We start from the raw sequence: 20424 nt of genomic DNA, 5'->3' as shown, positions 1-20424 counted from the left end.
CATCTGGTGTCCAAGCTTTTTCAGCTGCCACTTGAAGGACAGGCCCCTGTATCACCTGGCTCTAATAGTCAATGGGGCTGTATCCACAGGTCCCACAGTAATGTATTAAAGATACAGTTGTTAATGGGTGCAGGAGCTATACACCCAGGCTTAGCATAGAGGGAGTAGGCAGATATGCCTGTCTTCCAGTTTTTTTCTCTAAAGGCACCTAACTACACACTTTCCCATCTGCTGCCTGAGGATCCAGCTTCTAATCAGTCTGCATCTAGGTACTGACTATGATTCTTCTCTTTGGGACACTGATGGGTCTTGGTACACCCCCAACTACTGGAACCTGCTAAGAGCAGAGGAGAAGGTTTAGACAATCAAAAGTTTGAGTGACAACTAAGAGCTTGGGCAGGGCTGATCCACAAGGTTCATTTCCTACATGATACCACTGTGTCAAGACGGGGAAAGGTGACATTTTATCTAATGCTCTGAAACCAGTCAAAGAAAATGAAGAAACAAAGGAATATGTTCTAAACAAAAGACCAAGATAAATATCCAGAAATAGATCTTAATGAAGCAGAAATAGGTGATTTGCCTAATTGAGAGTTCAAAATAACAGTCATAAAGATTCTCACCAAAGTCAGGAAGCAGTGCATGACTAAAGTAAAAATTTCAACAAGGACATGGAAAATATGTAAAGGACCAAAAAGAAATCACAGAGCTGAAGGATACAATAACTGAAATAAATTCAGTAGAGGCATTCTAAACAGACTGGATCAAGTGGAAGAAAAAATCAGCACACTTGACAGGTCAGTGGAATTCATCCAGAGGATCAGAAAGAAAAGAAGAAATTCAAAAAGTAGAGATAGCTTATAGGATATCGGACACCACCATCAAAGCAGACCAGTTTATACATTATAGGGATTCTAGAAGGAGAAGAGAGAAAGCAGAAAGTTTATTCACAGAAATAATAGCTGAAAACTCCTAAACTGGGGAAAGAAACAGACATCCAGATCCAGGAAGCCTAGGAAGTACCAACAAGATAAATCCAAGGAGACCCACACCAAGACACATTATGATTAAATTGTCAAAAGTTAAAGACAAGTAACGAATCTCGAAAGTAGCAAAAGAAAAGCAACTTGTTAAGTAAAAGGCAACCACCATAAGACTTGTCAGATTTTTGAGCAGAAACCTCGCTTACCAAAAGGGAGAAGAATCATATATTCAAGGTGATGAGCAAAAAACCTTCCAACCAAATGTACCTTACCCAGCAAAGTTATCATTCAGGATTGAATGAGAGTTTTCCAGATAAGCAAAAGCTGAGGGAGTTCATCATCACCAGACCCACCCTCACAAGAAATGTTAAAGGGAGTTCTTCAAGATGAAATGAAAGGTTACTAATTAGTATCAGGAAAATGTATGAAAGTATAATGCTGGTAAAAGTAAATACAGTTACATTCAGAATACTCTAATGTAATGGTGGTGAGTAAATCACTTATAACTCTATTATGAAGGTTAAAAAAAGAATTAAAAAATACCTGTAACTACAGTAATTTAATGGATACACAATATTAAAAGATGCAGATTGTGACATCCAGAACAAAATACGGGGAGAGGAATCTTTTGTATGTGTTTGAAGTTACTATCAGCTTAAAATAGACTTATTAATATGTTCTAATGCAAACCTTGTGATAACCACAAAACAAAAACCTATAATAGACATACAAAATGTAAAGAGAAAGGAATTCAAAGCATACCGCTGTAGAAAATCACCAAATACCAATGAAAGAGAACAAGAGAAGGAAAAAAGAAACACAGGAATTAGAAAACAACCAGAACACAATTAACAAAATAACAAATGGAAAGGGGCTCCTGGGTGGCTCAGTCCATTATAGTTTTGGCTCAGTTATCAAGCCCTGCATGGGGCTCCATGCTGGGCATAGAGCCTGTTAAGATTCTCTCCCTCTCCCTCTGCCCCTCCCCCCTCTTAAAAAAAAACATAAAATAAATGGTAAACCCATACCTGTCAATTATTACTTTAAATGCAAATGGATTAAAATCTCCAATGAAAAATACATTGTAATTAAAGATTTGTCCGTTTTATTTATCTTTTCTAAAACCAGCTCTTAATTTCTTGATCTTTCCTGTATTGGGGGGAGGAGGGTCTCCCATTTATTTCCACTCTGATCTTTATTATTTCCTTCCTTCTGCTAACTTTGGGCTTAATTTGTTCTTCTAATTCCTTGAGGTGTAAAGTTAGGTTGTGTATCTGAGATCTTTGTAACTTCTTAATATATGCATTTATCCTTATAAACTACCCTCTCAGAAATGCTTTAGCAGCATCCTGTAGGTTTTGGTATGTTGTGTTTCCATTTTCATTTGTTTCCAGGTATTTTTTTAATTTCCCTCTTGATTTCTTTGACCCATTGGTGGTTTAGTTTCCACATATTTGTAAATTTTCCAGCTTTCCTACTGTTGATTTTTAAGTTCATACTGTTGTGATCAGAAAAGATATTTGGCATGATTTGTCTTTTTAAATTTGCTAAAAGATCTGTTTTGTTACCTGTTGTTTGATATGTCATGGAGAACGTTCCATGTTCACTTGAGAAGGATGTATTCTGCTGCTGTTGGATGGAATGTTCTGTATATTTCTTATTAAGGTCTATTTGGTCTAAAGTATAGCTCAAGTACTCAGCTTCCTTATTGATTTTTTTTTTTTTTGGTCTGGATGATCTATCCATTATTGAAGGTGGATATTGAAGTCCCCTGCTATTAATGTGTTGTCTGGTTCTCTGTTCAGATTTGTTAATATTTGTTTTATATATTTAGGTGTTGCTCTGTTAGGTGCATAAATAATTATAATTATTTTCTTGATGAATTGATCCCTTTATTATATATTGACCATCTTTGTTTTTTATTATAGTCTTTGGCTTTAAGTCTATTTTGTGTGATACAAGTATAGCCACCCCTGCTTTCTTTTGGTTTCCATTAAACCTTGTTTCAGCATTATTTACAACAGCCAGTGTATAGGAACAACCTAAGTGTCTGTTCATAGATGAATGGATACAGAAAATATGGTGTGTATATATACATATACACAGTGGAATTCAGCCAAAAAAAAGGAGATGTTGTAATTTGTGACAATGTGGATAAATCTGGAGAGCATTATACAAAGTTAAATAAGCCAAAGAAAGACAAATGCTGTGTGATATAACTTATATGTGCCGTCAAAACAAAAACAAACTTGAATTCATAGGAACAGTAAGAATGGTTGCTGGAGGCTTGGGGAAATATGAAGAGGTTGGTAAAAGGGTATAAACTTTCACCTGTAAGGTTTGAACCTTACAGTGCATGAACATGGTAACTATAGGTTATAACACTGCATTGTGGCTCAGGTGGTTAAGTGTCTGCCTTTAGCTCAGGTCATGATCTCAGGGTCATGGGATTGAGCCCCACATTGGGCTCCCTGCTCAGCACGGAGCCTGCTGCTTCCTCTCCTTCTCTCCCTCCCCGCTACTTATGCTCGTGTGCTCTCTCAAATAAATAATTTTGTTTTTAAAAACAAAAGAAGAAAAAAAAAAACCCAAACTCACTGCATTGTGTAATTTGAAATTTGCTAGAAAATAGAACTTAAATGTGCTCACCGAAGGAAAAGAATAGTAAATATGTGAGGTGATAAATGTATTAATTAACTTGATGGGGGAGGTATCCTTTCACAATGTATACATATATCAAACTTTCACATTGTATTACCTCAATAAAGCAGGAAACAAAATACAAAAATAAAAGGAACTAGCACATCTTGGAGAATGGGTGATTTCAGGGCTAGGATAGGGAAAGAAGACGATGAACCTGGAGAATCTTATTGTGCTAAAAGTGTGTAAGTGTTCAAAGAGTGATAGGGACATGTCAGACACAAAACAATTTGAAAGGGCATTCATATTGTTCATACAAGAAGGGACAACTTGAGCATCAAAGCAGATAATTCTAATAGATCATAACCTATTAAATAAAAGAGGAAGCCATGTTTCCATACTGTTGTAAGTAAATGAGTTAATGGACAGTTTGATTTATGATGAGCATATTTAGGTGTCTTTCCCCCATACCCCCAATATTTACTAACCACAAATGGAGAAGGAGTAACTATAGTGAAGAAGCCTGTCAGACACCAACTTAATCAGCTGATCAAAATTAACATTGCCAGTAGTGAGTCACATCGCCACTTTGCTGATAGAGTGCAGTGAAAAAATATGACATCACTTTTGTCATAGTCCAGAGATTCATAATTTGAATCTAATCATGAGGAAACAAGAGAAACCCACATTGAAGGGCAGTACACAAAATTACTACCATGTTACTGTCCCTGGTCTTAACAGTAGCCACTGCCCAGCCTCAGCTTCAGGCTGTGAGGGCTCGCGTGTCTGCCCCTGAACTACTACAAGCCCCAGAAGGCCACTTCTCAACTTACAGAACTTTTCCTGAGTTTGGAAGAATTGTAATTGCTTCTTTGCTATTGTCTTTTGGCTTAAATTTTATCTTTGAGTTTGAATATTTGACCTCAGGAAAGAGACACAGGAGTGCCAGGTTCCTGGTCTTTCCAGCTTAGAAGGAGACTAAGAATCAATGAAATGAAATGCATCTTTTGGTTCTGACATAGATGTGAAGACCATTTTGGAACAGTTTGCGAAACTTGAATGAAGTCTAAGGATTAGATGATAGTAATTGGTCAGTGTTATTTTACTAATTCTGGTTATTGTATTGTGAATAAGAACAGTCTCAACATATTCGAGGGTGATTCAGTATTGATTGTATTTGCAACTTTAAGTTTGAGACTTGCAAAGAAAAAAATTCACGTTAAAAAGTTGAAAAAAGAGCACCTAGGTGGCTCAGTTGGTTAAGCGGCTGCCTTCAGCTCAGGTCAGGATCTAGTCCCTTGTCGGGCTCCCTGCTCAGTGGGGGGTCTGCTTCTCCCTTTGCCTCTGCTCCCCCCTCACTTCTGCTCCTGCTGTCTCTCAAATAAATCTTTAAAAAAAAGTTGAAAAAAGAATATCAGCATGTATAATATTTTGGTGTTTTTGTTAAGGAAAGGAATATATGTGAATGGACAAATAATGATATATCCATACAATGAAATACTTCTTAGTAATAGAAAGGAATAGAAGTACTGATACACTGAACATAGTGATAAATCTTAGAAACATGCTAAAAGAAGCCATATATAAAAGTGCACAAATCACATGATTCTCTTTGCATAAAAGTAGGAAAGACTAATCTTTATGGAGAGAAAGCAGTTCCATAATTTCTGGGCATGGGAGGCAGGGATTGGCTAGGAATGGGCACTGGGAATATTTTGCGGAGATGGAAATGTATACACATTGATTGTGGTAGTATTTCATGGTTGTATAGATTTTTCAAAGTAGTGTATTATAGGTTAATATTTACATTCTATTATATGTAAATTATACCTCAATAAAGTTTTTTAAAAAGGTTATATATATGAATACCCACACATTGAAGGAACTTGTGGTTAGTTCTCAAGAGATTGAGAGTCATATGTAGGCAGGAGACTTGCTTTTCAATGTATATCCTTTTGTTTCATTTGAAACTTTTTTTTTATCATTTGCATGTATACCTATTCAGAAATACCAAAAAATTCAAAATATGTAGATGTGCACATAATATTGCACAGTAAATTATTCCGATTGGTGATTATGATAGAATATTCATTGAGGCCATGCCTTTTGAATTGAACACTTTTGGTTTAATGCCTTTTTGTAAGTTTTTTTATTGTGAAATATACGTGACATAAAATTTGCTGTATTAACCATTTTTAAGTGTACAATTCAGTGGCATCAAGTACATTCACATTATCATATTACTGAAACTTCATACTAATTAAACAATAACTCCCCATTTCCCCTTAATCCCCAGTAAACACTGTTGTACTTTTACCTATGAATTGGGCTATTCCTGGTACATCATATAAGAGGGATCATATAATATTTGTCCTTTTTCTTTATCTTATTTCACATAGCATAATGTTAAACATTTTATCTTTTTTAAAGACTTTATTTGTTTGATAGAGAGCACAAGCAGTGGGAGCAGCAGGCAGAGGGAGAGGGAGAAGCAGACTCCCCGCTGAGTAGGGAACCCAACACGGGGCTCGATCCCAGGACCCCGGGATCATGACCCGAGCCGAAGGCAGATGCTTAACTGACTGAGCCACCCAGGCACCCCTGTTAAACATTTTATAAAAGGAAATAATGTAGCCAAGAAGTGTGGAATCACTTAAATCCTTAGCCACTTCTGCATTGTTTTTCAGAATTCCTTACAACTTCAGAGCATCCAGAACTTGTTATTTCAAATAAATATAACGGTAAATTGCTTATGTAACCTTGGGGAGAGATGTTGTCTGAAAGTGATGTCATCTCTATCTCTTGACATAGATTTTTGGATCTTTAATTTTGGCATCTAATCAATTTTAATAACTTAGTTTGCTAAGTTAAAGTACATTGTTACTATGAATCTTATATCCAAGAACCTTGTACTATTTTTTTTTAAATCTTTTTTTTTTTAAGATTTTTTTTGACAGAGGGAGACACAGCGAGAGAGGGAACACAAGTAGGGGGGAGAGGGAGAAACAGGCTTCCCGCGGAGCAGGGAGCCTGATGGGGGACTCGATCCCAGGACCCTGGGACCATGGCCTGAGCCAAAGACAGACACTTAATGACTGAGCCACCCAGGCGCCGACTATTTGTAGCACTTTTCTGCTGTTAATAATGACCGGTTGTCTAACAAGAATTTTAGTAACCAAAACACTCTAAACCAGTGTGCTGTATAAAATGTTTTAGAAGATAGTAATTATCGTTTATTTTTATGTGTTTTTTTAAAGATTTTATCTGAGAGAGAGCGCGCACAAACAGGGTGAAGGGCAGAAGGAGAAGCAGATTCCCTGCTGAGCAGGGAGCCCAATGAGGGACTCGATCCCAGGAATCAAGTCCTGAGCTGGGATCATGACCTGAGCTGAAGGCAGATACTTTACCGACTGAGCCACCCAGGCACCCCAATTGTTTTATTTTTAAAAGAATGCTAGTAGGAGGGGGAAATCCTCTTATTTGGCATTCTTTTACTAAGAAGTATATTTGAAGTGTTTTGACTGGAAAACCAAGATAATACATCTACAGACTTGGAACAATGGAAGACAGTCTAGAAGTTATCTTGTTTGAGCTGTGTGTCCAATTCAGGAAAACTCGATTAAGCACAGCCCACACTGGGTAGGAAGTAATATGAATTCTCAACTTTTCAGACTCATCTCATAAGGGCTCTTCAAGTTACTGTAATAGAAGACAGTCTGTGGTAAATTGTGTGGTAGAGAAGGTACATGAAGTATGGTGGGAAAAAGATACATGAAGTATAGTGGAAAAAAAACTTAGAGCAGTTTATTCCAGGAGGGGTTTGAGTGTGGTAAAACTTCTTGTAAGGTTTCATACTTTATGTTACCATGAAACCAGATGCAAACTCCTGCCTTGCTTTTAGCCCCTCTCCTGCTCAATTACTCTCTATTCTGAACAGCAGCTTCAATCTGTCTTATCTCAGCTCTTCCACTCATCTGTGCTCAGGCAGGTTATGTCTTGTATAGGACAGTTACAGAGTTCTTATGTATGAAATTCAGCAACAGCTGAAACTTAAAAATAGTTACTAGGAATAACTTTAGCCATTAACAAGGATTAGGTCCAGGGAAATGTTGAGGGGGTTGCGATTTAAGTATATCTGGGGAATGGAGAGAACATACAGATAACCTTCTAACTATGCATAGGGACTTTGTCCCCATTCTATTTATATGCATATATTCTTACCTCCTGAGTTTGGAGAAAGTATGATTTGGAAAATTGGAGCTCCTTATGAAAAAAAGAAAAGGAACCATATTCTCTATCCTCTAGGCCATTGATATGCTTGGAATACTTTTTCCTGACCAATATTTTACTAACTTCTCATCATATGAGTCTTTCCTTAGATTTCACTTCTTGTTAGTCTTTCTAATTTTTCCATGGTTTAGATTCTCTTGTTACATCCTGAGCTTATCCCCACTGAATTAAAGTTGCATATTGTATTTGTCTAGACCAGTGTTTCTCAACTGGGGCCTCCCAGGGACATTTGACAATGTCTGGACCCATTTTTGTTTTTTCACAATTAAGGGGATGCTACTGGCATCTAGTGGGTAGAGCTCAGGGATGCTACTATAAACCCCTGTGGTCTGCAGGACAGCTGAATTAGTTTCAGAAGGTAATACTGTTTTATGTCGCACCTCTTTTAAAGATTTATTTCACAGAGAGAGTGTGTGAGAGCAGGGAGAGGGAGAGAGAGACTCTCAAGTAGACTCCATGCTAAGATCATGACCAGAGCTGAAATCGAGTCAGAGGCTTAACCTTTTATGTTGCATTTTAAAATTCGTATAAAAATGTAATGTAGATGGGGTGCCTGGTTGGCTCAGATGGTTAGGCATCTGCCTTAGGCTCAGTTCGCAATCTCTGCGTTCTGGGATTGAGCCCTGCGTCGGGCTCCCATCTCAGCGGGGAGTTTGCTTCTCCCTCTCCCTCTGCTTGTGCTATCTCTGTCTTTCTCTCTCTCATATGAATAAATAAGATCTTTAAAAAATGGAGAATATATTGTATTTGATATTCATTTCCCGTTAATATTTACTTCTTTTCATGGTAATACAGATTTTCATGAGTCGCTATATCTTCTACTTGTGGTTTAAAGCCTTAAAATATGTGTATTAAAAGTAAGAGAATATTTCTGGGTAATACTTTTAGATGAAAATTAGAATGCTTTCAGGGAATATAAGGATAATTTCCAGTTACATAGTTAGATTCTGTGCATTTATCATTAAAGCCCAAAATGTATTTATGTTGGTATGGTAAAGCATCCTCAGTACTACATTTACCTTAAATGACATGTTATAAATCGGAAATTTAAACTGTTTTATTATACTGGTAACAGTCTTTCATTTTCAGTATGTGCATCTTGTCATTCATAAAACATGTATCCAGTGCTTGTAATGAACTAGGCATTTAGGTGTTTGGACACAAGCCAGTTCCTGCTCTTTCCAAAGAACTGAGGGAGAGATGATGTAATCCTACATGGACAGTGTAGCAGTGAATATACACAGTGCTTGGGGGGAGGGCCAAGCATGAGAGGGAATCCAAGCTATAGCAGGTCTCTTAGGCTAAGAATAAGGGTAGACTTTATAGGCAGAAAGAATAGTTCGTGTATAAGTAAAGAAGCATAAAAGAACATGATACTTGTAAGGCAGTGTGCTTGCTTATAGTTTATGGTGCTTAGAGAATAGAGCATGTTAAAAGATGACTTTCAGAAAAAAGTAAAAACTGTGATTCACATAGAGATATAAAAATCAGCATGTGTTAAGGATTTTGTTAAACTCATTCAGTGAAATAACTAGGCATGAAAAGTTTTAAAACATTCAAATTTAGGGGTGCCTGGGTGGCTCAATCAGTTAAGTGTCTGCCTTTGGCTTCCAGCCCCGCATTGGGCTCTCTGGTCATTGGGCAGCCTGCTTCTTGCTCTGCCCCTCCCCCTCACTCATGCTTTCTCTCCCTCTCTCTCTCTCTCTCTCTCAAATAAATAAAATCTTTAAAAAAATTCAAATTTATATGAAGCATTGGAATGTTGAAATAAATTATAAATGGAGGCAAAATTGTTCTATAGATTTGGGAGGAAGTCAGGTGAATCTCTGCCCGGACAGAATTTGCATGTCTTCTATCAATTACTTACTATTTATAGATTTGTAAAATAGCTGCCTTGAATCAATCTGACAATGCATAGCTTTCCATTGGAGTACAGATTTTTTTCTACAGGACTGGCAGGAAATTTAAAGTACCTTCCGGTGCCCTACCACAGACTTTGTACTGTATACAATAGGGAACCAACAAAATTTTTGGATTAGGGGAGTGAAATTAGGTTGTCATTTAGATAAAAAAATTGAGGTGTCAGTATACAGGATTAATTAATGAGGGAGTATTCAGTGTAGAGGAATGAGTTAGGGCTTTTGCAATGGCAGTAAGAGTGAAGGGGGCGGGGGACAGTCAGTGGATGTTAGGATGTGGAATACTTTAAGACATGCACTGATTAAAGCAGACAAGAAGATTTCTGGCCTAAGCAGTTGTAAGGGCAGTGGGTCGTTTTATTGAAAAAGAGAATATAAGGAGAAGCAGTGTTTGGGGCAAGATAATGGCAGTTTTTGGATATGTGCCTTTTGAGATGATGTCGGGTACCAAGGTAGAAATGTCCATTATGCAGTTAGAAATCAGGTTTGGCACTCAGAAGAAAGATTGTGGGCTAATGATTTTAGCCTGGAAAACATTAGTTAAATTGGAATTTTTCTAAGAATAAATAACTTCAACCAGGGAGGACTTAAGTATGGAGAAGAGGAAAAAGGCCAGGAACCTTGGGGGGGGCATCTTTATTTGCTTGATCTTCAGGAATAATTACATATGTCACAGGAGCATTATTATAATTTGGTTAAATATCAGTCTTTTAATTCTTAATGATGCCTGCTTATCTTAATTTGGTGGGGGGGCGGGGCAGAGGGAGAGGATCTTAAGCAGGCTCCGTGCCTGGCATGGAGCCCGAGACTGGGCTCATTCTCACAACCCTAAGACCATGACCTGAGCTGAAATCAGGATTCGAACGCTTAACAGACTAAGCCACCCAGGGTCCCAGTTTCCCATACTTAGCTTAATTTTATCTTTCATTAACATCCAGAGCTATTTTATTCTTGGTTTATAGCCTGTTTGTTACAGCAAGAGAACCTGATTCCCAAATTCTTAATCACTTCTCATTTCATATATTTCCTCATTTTAGATTTCAAGTTGAGAGAAACTTAGTTTGGAGCCTTGCACTAGTGTGAAAAGTGAGGTCACAGTGGGCAGAGAATGGGAAAAAGGAAATCACCCTTAGGTCCCTTGTAAAAGGTTATTTATGCTTTAAAGCACTCTGAATTTCTGTAATTAATGTCAGTACCAAATGTATTCCAGACTCATGGGAGTGGGGCGGGGACTGTTCTCTGTTTTGCATTTTTATTGTAACTAAGTTTGAGTTGATTCTACTGTTCAGTAATTGAAGGGACGACAGCCTCAATTTGTGTTCCCATTTTATTTACCTTTTTTTCACAATCTCATGGTTAATACAGCATTGCTTTCTCCCTATTTTATCCCATTCTTGGCTTATGGATAATTGTGAGGTAGAAACCCCTTTCTGTCACTACTACCAATTCCATGGAGGTAGGAAGTACAATTTTTTAGGTTATTAAATCTGTTTATCTCATTTTGAAAAAATGCATACATATGTTTATAAATTATAAAATTGATTTAGAGAATATTGTGACAGGAATCTGGAGATGCTTTTGAAATTGGCCTTTCTCTTTTTATATTTACTAGTATTTGAGGTTTAAGATTCAGCGAAACATTGAAAATCTTACTTTTTTTCCTTTTTAGATCATCCAATTATGATGGGTTTTGAGCCCCTTGTTAACCAGAGGCTACTTCCACCTACCTTCCCTCGATATGCAAAAATAATTAAAAGGGAAGAAATGGTCAACTATTTTGCAAGATTAATAGATAGAATAAAAACTGTTTGTGAGGTGGTCAATTTAACAAATTTACATTGTATCCTGGTAAGTACAAATCTCTGTTCTGGAATATGGTTTTGATTGAACAACAGAATAGTTTATCACTTTTTAGAGGCTGACTGTCCCAAGGGTAAATAAAATTGCTTATTTTTCTTGATAGCTGGAGAATTAAGTGTTGTGTATGTGTGTATGTTGTGTGTGTATTTGTTTCTATTTAATCTTCACAAGGATTATATACTGTCCATCTTAGAGATTAAAGAACTAAAGTTTAGATAATTCACCCAGGTTTTAAAAATGAGGATTTAAACCCTGGATTCTGTCTTCAAAACTTATTATATGTAAATGTGTGTGTGCGTGTACACATCTATGTGAGTATGCATATATACATACGTACATGTGTATTTTTATACAAAAAATTAGATCATGGTGTTTGTAGCCTGCTTTCATCACTAATCTCTGTATCATGAACATCTTTCTTTCCATGTCAACAAATACACATTTTTTTACATTATTTAAATAGTTACATGGTATTTCATGTAGGAATAAGACTATATCAGTTTTTTCCAGTCCATTCATAATTGAATTGTATTTAGGTCATTTTCAGTGTTCTCCTGTTATAAACAGTACTAAAATGAACTTGTCTGTAGGAACCTTCATATCATCTGCTTCCGTCTTCCTTAAGATAAATTCCTAAACCATTAAGTTGCTGGGTGAAAGAGGATATACATTTTACGTATTTTGGATTAATCTTCTGTATGGGTTAAAGTGTAGAAAGGCAATGTTTCTATAAGGTTAGGAAGGTAGAAAATATGCAAAATAATACTATCATTATTTAGACATAAGTACACTATTTTACACAACTCTGCAGAGAGGTACATAATTCCCAGTGCATGTCATTTTCTCTGTGAGGTCTTCCTTGTTGGGTCCAGGTTGCTTCTGTACCTGGATGCCTTGAGATGATGAAATACCTTGCTTACATTCCTAGATTTTGAACAGCAGCCACTGGGATATAGTTGATGGTCAACAAAGATTTGTGCTTCTGTGTATGCTCTTTCTTGTAATAACTTTATTTTCCCCTCTAATTCTTTGTCATTAATGCCCAGTTTAAGTCTTCATTCCTTAGTGAAACTTTCACTGATTCTGTGTTTGTTACCTCCTTTCTGTTTGCTTTCTTTGTAGTAGTTTTGTCCTTATTCTGTCTTAAAAATCATAGAATCTAAAGGTAGAAAAGATCATAGACATTTTGCCGTTCATTGTATAGCTGAACAAAGTAAGGTTTAGAGGGCTTGTAACCAAATCAGATGATTGGTTAGTGGCATATCTGGAATTAGAATAGAGACTTTTATTCTTCTGCATCTGCTTTTTCTGATTCTTAATCGTTACATGAATATTTGTGTTCGGATTAAATGTAGGATTTTAGAAGGCGATCAGTGTGAATTGCAATAAGAAAAAACAGTGCAGCAGCTGGGATGTGATATTCTGGCAGAGGGTTATGGGTTGCCTTGTCGGGGAGTGAATGCTGTGTGACGTACCATAGTCGTGGGGAGCTGGGGGAGCCAGGCCTGGACTGCCAGTGCTGGCCGTGAAGAGGGCATAGAAGGAGAAGAGTCTGGGTCCCTGGAGCGCTTGGGACAGGAGTCAGTGGTGATAGTAGGGGAGTGTGGCTAAGGCCAAGAATTGAGAAGATGAAGGTTAGAGAAAAGGGGGGACCAAGTATCTGTGACTCTGCATAAGAAACCTGTTACTATTAGGATTAAGTGCCAGATTGTAAGGTGTGCTTGCATACAAAATAAGTCATCTCTGGGAGATTGGGAATGGACATGAGCACACACACTGAAAAAGAAGTAAACATGAAAAATGCATACCCTTACTAGTAATTGAAGAAATGCATTTTTTAACAACTTGATTGGAAAGTAGAGTAATATTTAATGTTGGTGGAGGGAAATAGTTGCTCTCCTATACCCGTGTGGCTGCTGCTCTCAGAAGTCTTAAAAATGTGTATATCCTGACCTAGCAACTCCCCTTCTAGAGATTTAGCGTAAGAAGATCATCTAAGATATATGCAAAGATGAACTAAAGAGTATTTGGCTCCTCATCATTTGTAATCTTGAAAAACTAGAAACAGTTTAAATGCCCACTGGTGACACTACCCATCCTATATAGTATGTGTAGAATATATGCCATACTGACATTAAAAAGCATGACCATGGGGGAAGGGAGGGAAATCTGAAGGGGGAGAAATCATGGAGGGAGATGAACCATGAGAGACTGTGGACGCCGGTAAACAAACGGAGGGTTTCAGGGGAGAGTTGGGTGGGGGATGGGGTAAGAGGGTGATGGGTATTGAGGAGGGCACGTGTTGTGATGAGCACTGGGTGTTATACGCAACTAATGAATCATTGAACACTGCATCAAAAACTAATGATGTAATATACAGTGGCTAACTGAACATGATAAAAAAAAGCATGTTATAGGAAAATATTGACATAGGGAAATGTTTGTCCATGCCAAGTTATGTTTCAAAATAGATTACTCATTTTATACATTGTCACACACAGAAGGGATCATCAGAGACAGGTAAATTCAGTTTAAAAAAGATTGGAATAACAAATACGAAAATGTCAGTTACAACTCTTTATAGTTTATGCTCTGCATGTTTCTGCATTTTCACATTCGAGTTTTATGCAAGATCAGTACGGGTTGGGTAGTTAAGTAACTGAATTAACAGTTTGCAGCCATGTGTGCTGCACTGTAGAGAAAACACAGAGTAAGGGACCAGAGTAAACACCGGGAGATAAATTAAGAAACCATCATTACAGTCCAAGGGAGGGAGGATGGTAACTTCATTTAGAAGGATGGCAGGGAGATGATGTGGGTTGTCAGAGTTAGAGCTGTGCATGAACTAAAATTGATAGCATGTTGGTGTTGAATTAAATATGGGGCATGAGAGAGCTCTCAGGAAGGTCTCTGGGTTTCTGACTTGGAGATCTTGATACACTGCTGTTCACCAAAATGGGGAAATTCTCAAAGACCTTTAGTCAGCTTAGGGTCTTACTGAAGCTGAATTTGAGGTGCCGTAGAGATATTTACGTAGAGATATTGAATAGATATTGACTATATGGATAGAATTTAGAAGTCAGTGCTAGATATATAATTTTAGAACTATTACAGGTAGTTAGTTATTGAAGCATGAGTATGATGAAGATTGTGAGGGAAAAAGTATATGGCTTGAGAAAAGAAAATAGTCTGGAACTAAACTTTGAACCTACAGAGCAGACCAAGAAGTGGCCACAAAGGAAGAAACTCAAGAAAGTCATTTAAAAAGGTTTTATTTTACCAGAAGGAAGTCCTGTCAAGTACTGCTGAGAGGTCAGATGAAAGAAGTGAATAAGGTCCAAAACAAATGTCAGCTGGATTTGGTGTCAGAGGACAGTCGTGACTAGAGTGAAAAGCCAGGCTAGCGGGTGTTGATGAGGAGAGGCCACTGATTAAGTAGAGACCGTTCAGTCAACTCTTTCAGAAAGTTTAGCTGAGAAGGCAGTGGTTGAGGGAGAAATGTGGAGCATGTGACAGTTTCTTTTTAAAGATGGGGGAAAATTGACTACTTAAATATAAATGGGGAGGATTTGGAAGAGAGGGAGAAAGAAGTTAAATACCTAGGACAGACAAGGATGGATGCTTGACTATGTGTAATGTTCCTGAAAAGACCGGAAGGAATGGAGTCATAGTACAAATGGAGGGTTTCCATTGTTAAAGTGTGCGAGGAAAAGATCTGGGTACAAATGCGGGTTCAGTTTGATAAAGTTTAGAGGCTGAAGTGGAGGGATTTTCTGTTGATAGATGACTTAATTTTCTTTGTAATGTTAAATGGGAGGACATCTGTAGTAGAGAACATTGAGAAGTGTGAGCAAGGTATAAAAGTTAATTGTGAAAAAAGTGAATTGACTAGAGAAATTTGGTAGGTTTTGGCAGAGCACCCATTTAAATTGAGGATCACAAGTCTGGAAAACAAAAAATATGAAAGTGATAAATAGCTACTATCCTGTAATATACAGAAGCTAACATTGTAGTGTATTTTCTTACCTTTTTTCTTTTATATCTGTATAAACCCTATATGGTTTCTCTAAGCATATCTTTTGGATGTCAGAAGAATCAGGAATAGTCAGTTATGTGAATCCACTTGGCCTGGTTACTTGGTATTTATTTCTGTGAAGTAGGAAGTAAACTTCTGCCATTAGTTAGCAAATTATTACTGATGCTATTTATTTTCATGGTGTGCAAATTTAATATTGGTATCCACACAATTCTATCGGTCAGTTAAAAAAAAGTTAGTCTCCAAAATCATCTGTTGTCCCATTGATACAATTCATATTTTAACTCTGGTAGTATATAATTTCCAGAAGGTCTGGTAAAAAATTATATGTTATATATAAACATTTCCAGCTTTTATTTAATCTATTAATGACATTATTTTTTCTCTGTATCAGGATTTTTTCTGTGAATTTAGTGAACAATCACCTTGTGTTCTTTCAAGATCTCTATTACAAGTAAGTTCTAAAAATATTGCAGTACTTCTTTAAACATCAAATTTTATGTGTGTTGACATTGTTTTATTGATTGATAGAACAAAAGTAGATGCTTTTAAAGGATATCAACAGTTAGTGTTATATTTTTGTGATAGAAGTATTGGAATATTAGACATTCATCAAGATCATATCCTTGGCTATAAAACCTTAATAATTTAAAAACAATTGAAATCTTACAAAGTATGCTCTTTCACTATTTTGGAATTAAACTAGTAATCAGTAACAAAGATATTTGGAAATTTTCCAGATATTTGAAAATTAACACACTTCTAAAGAGGAAGTCCTGAGGATAATTAGAAAATATTTTGAACTGAATGAAAATGAAAATATAACCTACAGAATCTGTGGGATATAATTGAAACAGTGCTTAGAGGAAAATTTATAATATTAAATGTTTATATGAGAAAAAGAAGAACGTGGTTGCCAGAGGGATGGGGGGCTGGGGAATGGGTGAAATAGGTGAAGGGGATTAAGAGATACAAACTTCCAGTTATAAAATAAAGAAGTCACAAGGGGCGCCTGGATGGCTCAGTTGGTTAAGCGACTGCCTTCGGCTTAGGTCATGATCCTGGAGTCCCAGGATCGAGTTCCGCGTCCGGCTCGAGTCTGCTTCTCCCTCTGACCCTGCTCCCTCTTGTGCTCTCTCTCTCTCAAATATATAAGTCACAGGGGTGGAAAGTACAGCATGTGGAATATAGTTAATAGTATTGTAATAACTTTGATGACAGATGATAACTACACGTACCATGGTGAGTAGTACAATCACTGTTGTACACCTGAAGCTAATATAATACTGTATGTTAACTATACTTCGGTTAAAAATTTTTTAAAAGAAAGGTCTGAATAATTTGAGCTTCTACTTAAAAAAAAAAAGGCAAATGAAACTCAAAGCAAGCAGAAGAAATCAGTAAAATAAGAAACAGATAAACAGTGAAGAAAATTGATGTAACCAAAAACTTGGTTCTTTTGAAAATATCAATAAAGGGGTGCCTGAATGGCTCAGTTGGAAGAATGTGTGACTCTTGATCTCAGGGTTGTGAGTTCAAGCCCCACGTTGGGTGCAGAGATTACTTAAATACACAATACTTTAAAAAAATTAACTGAGCCTTTAAAAAAAAAAAGGAAAAAAGATAACAATAACATTGAAGAACCTCTAACTAGACAGAACAAGAAAAAAAGAAGGTACAGATGGATAATACCAGGAATGAAAAAGAATAATAATACTACAGACTTCTAAGGGTCTGTAAAAGGTTATATGGGAAATATAAACAACTCATGTCCATAAATTCAAAAACATAGATGAAATGGACTAATTTCTTGAAGGACATTACCCAAACTCACAAAGAGATAACTTGAATGATCCTATATCTATTAAAGAAATTTAATTCATAGTTTAAAACCTTCCAACAAAGAAAATTCCAGGTCAATTCTGTACAGTCTGTTCCAGAAAATAGAAAAGCCAACAATACTCATGATATAAAGCCAGCAGTATCTCAGGAGCAAAACGAAAGACATTAAAAGCATGGAAAATTGTAGACATATTATGAGCATAGAGAGAACAACCTTAAAGTATTATCATATCAAATTCAACAATATATAAAAAAATAATACATCTTGACCAAGTTGGGTTTTTTTCCAAGAATTCAAGCCTGGTTCAGCATTCAAAAATCAGTCAGTATAATCCACCATACAATCTAAAGTCTTAGTAGATTCAGGAAAAGCACTTGACATAATTCAACCTCCATTTGTGATAAAAACTCTCAGCAAAACTAGGAATAGAAAAGAACTTCCTTAACCTGATAAAGGGTATGTACAAGAAAATCTGCAGCTAACATTGTACTTAATGATGGAAGATTAAATCCTTTCCTCCTAAGATTGGGAGTAAAACGAGGATGTCCACTCTCTCTCTCCACTCTTTTTCAACATACTACATACAGATGGTCCACAACTTAAGAGGGTTTGGCTTATGATTTATAAACTTTATGATGGTTTGAAAGTGATGTGCATTCAGTAGAAACCATACTTCCTTATTTTGAATTTTGATCTTTTCAGTATGCAGTATAATACTCTCTCATGATGCTGGGCATGACCAGCGAGCCACAGCTCCCACTCAGCCACACGATCACAAGGGTAAACAACTGATTTAACCATTCTGTTTTTCACTTTCAATATAGCATTCAATAAATTACAGGAGATAATCAACACTTTATTATCAAATAAGCTTTGTGTTAGATGATTTTGCCCAACAGTAGGCTAATGTAAGTGTTCTGAGCATGTTTAAGGTAGGTTAGGCTAAGCTATGATGTTCAGTATGTTAGATGTATTAAATGCATTGCAACTTAAGAGTATTTTCAACTTACAGTGGGGCTTATTGGGACATAAGCCAGTCATCATAAGTTGAGGGAGAGCTGTACTGGAAATTTTAGCCAGTGAAAAAAGGAAGGAAAAAGAAATAAAAGGCATACAGTTGAAAAAGGAAAAAATACATTTTTATAGACAACATTATTTTCTATATAGAATGTCAAGGAATCTACAAAGAAGTTCCTAGACCAGATGGGTGAGTTTAAGAAGAATACAGGATATAGGTCAATATACAAAAAGCAGTTGTATTTCTATATATTTGCAATGAACAATGGGAAGTAAAACATTTAAAAACAGTACTATTTACAATAACACAAAATGAGATAATTAGGTATTAATCTAACGCCTGTTTATAGGACCTGTATGCTGGAAAAAAACTACAAAGCATTGGTGGAAGAAATCAAAGACTTAAATGGAGAAATATACCTTGTTTGTGGATTGGAAGAATTAATATTTCTAAGATGTTAGTTCTTCCCAGAATTGATCTGCAGATTCAGAGCAATCTCAGTCAAAATCATAGTATTTTTGTAGATGTCAACAAGTTGATTCTAAAATTTATATGGAAAGGCAAAGGAACTAGAATAGCCAAACCAATGGTGCAAAATGGCAGAGTTGGGGAACTCATGCTATCTGACTGTAGGACAGGTGTGGTATTGGCAAAATGGATCAGTGGAACGAAGAGGGGAGTCTAAAAAAGTCCTATTCTTTAATTAGTCTTTATTATATAGTACTATATACTATTATATAGTATTCTGTAGTCATTTATATATAATATTTCATAGTCCTTTATTAACATGGTCAGCTGATCATTTATTAATATGGTCAGTAATTTTTGACAAAATTCAAAGGCAGATCAGTGGAGAAACGGTAGTCTTTTCAACAATGGTACAAGAACAGTTGGACAGACATATGCAAAAAAATTGACTCATGCATCGTAAATCTAAAAGGTAAAACTATAATACTTTTATAAGAAGGGATAGGAGAAAATCTTTGTGACTTTAGAAGACAGAATTCTTAGGTATGGCATCAAAAACAATTCATAAAAAATGATCAGTTTAGAACTTTAATTCTGTGGAAGACATTGTTAAGAAAATGAAAAGAGACTCTACAGAGTGGAGAAAATATTTGCATATCCATGTGTGGCAAAGGACTTATACAAAGAACTCTATAAACACAACAGTAAGAACAGACAGCCCAGTTTTTAAAATGAGCAACAAATTTAAACACTTCAGTATGAAAACATACTGAACATAATTGGTATTAGAGATATGCAAATTAAAACCACAGTGAAATACCACTATCCACCTTTTATAATATCTTTAAAAAAAAAAGTGACAATACCAAGTGCTTGTGAGGATGCATTTACTGACAAGAATGTGAAGTGCTACAGCCACTTTGTAAAACAATTTGTCAGGTTCTTATAAAATTAAATATACAAATCCCACTCCTGCTTAATATTTTCCTATGAAAAGTGAAATCCTGTGTTCTCCTGGAAACTTGTCTGCAAATGTTTATAGCTGTTTGGTTCATGATCACCCAAAAGTGGAAACCACCCAAATGTGTTGGGAAATCAAGGAAGGGATAGTAGAGCAAATATTAAAACACACTGAGGTCATTAAGGGGAGAAAATTAAATGCAAATTATTATTAAATAATTTATTACTTTAAATTTAATCATGAAATCTGTTTTTCCAATTTCAGAAAGTGTGTATGTATTCCAAAATGTTTATTAGAGACAAAGATTATCAACTAATATTGATATTAGGAAGCCCTCTTTCTTACATATTAGCTTATTTGACATATTCACACTAGTCAGTTCATTTTGACTAGTGTACTATCACTA

General features: G+C 36.2%; 1 protein-coding gene across 7 annotated transcripts in view; it reads left to right on the top strand.

Annotated features, from left to right (window-relative positions):
- NAA35 (N-alpha-acetyltransferase 35, NatC auxiliary subunit) overlaps positions 1-20424 on the top strand; it is a 97193-nt gene that overhangs the window by 53089 nt on the left and 23680 nt on the right. For all 7 annotated transcript variants that reach the window (XM_027614962.2, XM_027614957.2, XM_027614961.2 and 4 more), the window contains 2 exons: positions 11502-11680; positions 16123-16182. In XM_027614962.2, coding sequence (XP_027470763.1) covers positions 11502-11680; positions 16123-16182 — 239 coding nt within the window. The remainder of the gene's footprint in view (positions 1-11501; positions 11681-16122; positions 16183-20424) is intronic.

This window comes from Zalophus californianus, chromosome 13, assembly GCF_009762305.2.
Source record: "Zalophus californianus isolate mZalCal1 chromosome 13, mZalCal1.pri.v2, whole genome shotgun sequence".
Lineage (NCBI taxonomy): Eukaryota > Metazoa > Chordata > Mammalia > Carnivora > Otariidae > Zalophus > Zalophus californianus.
This window is presented reverse-complemented; position numbering and strand designations above follow the sequence as displayed.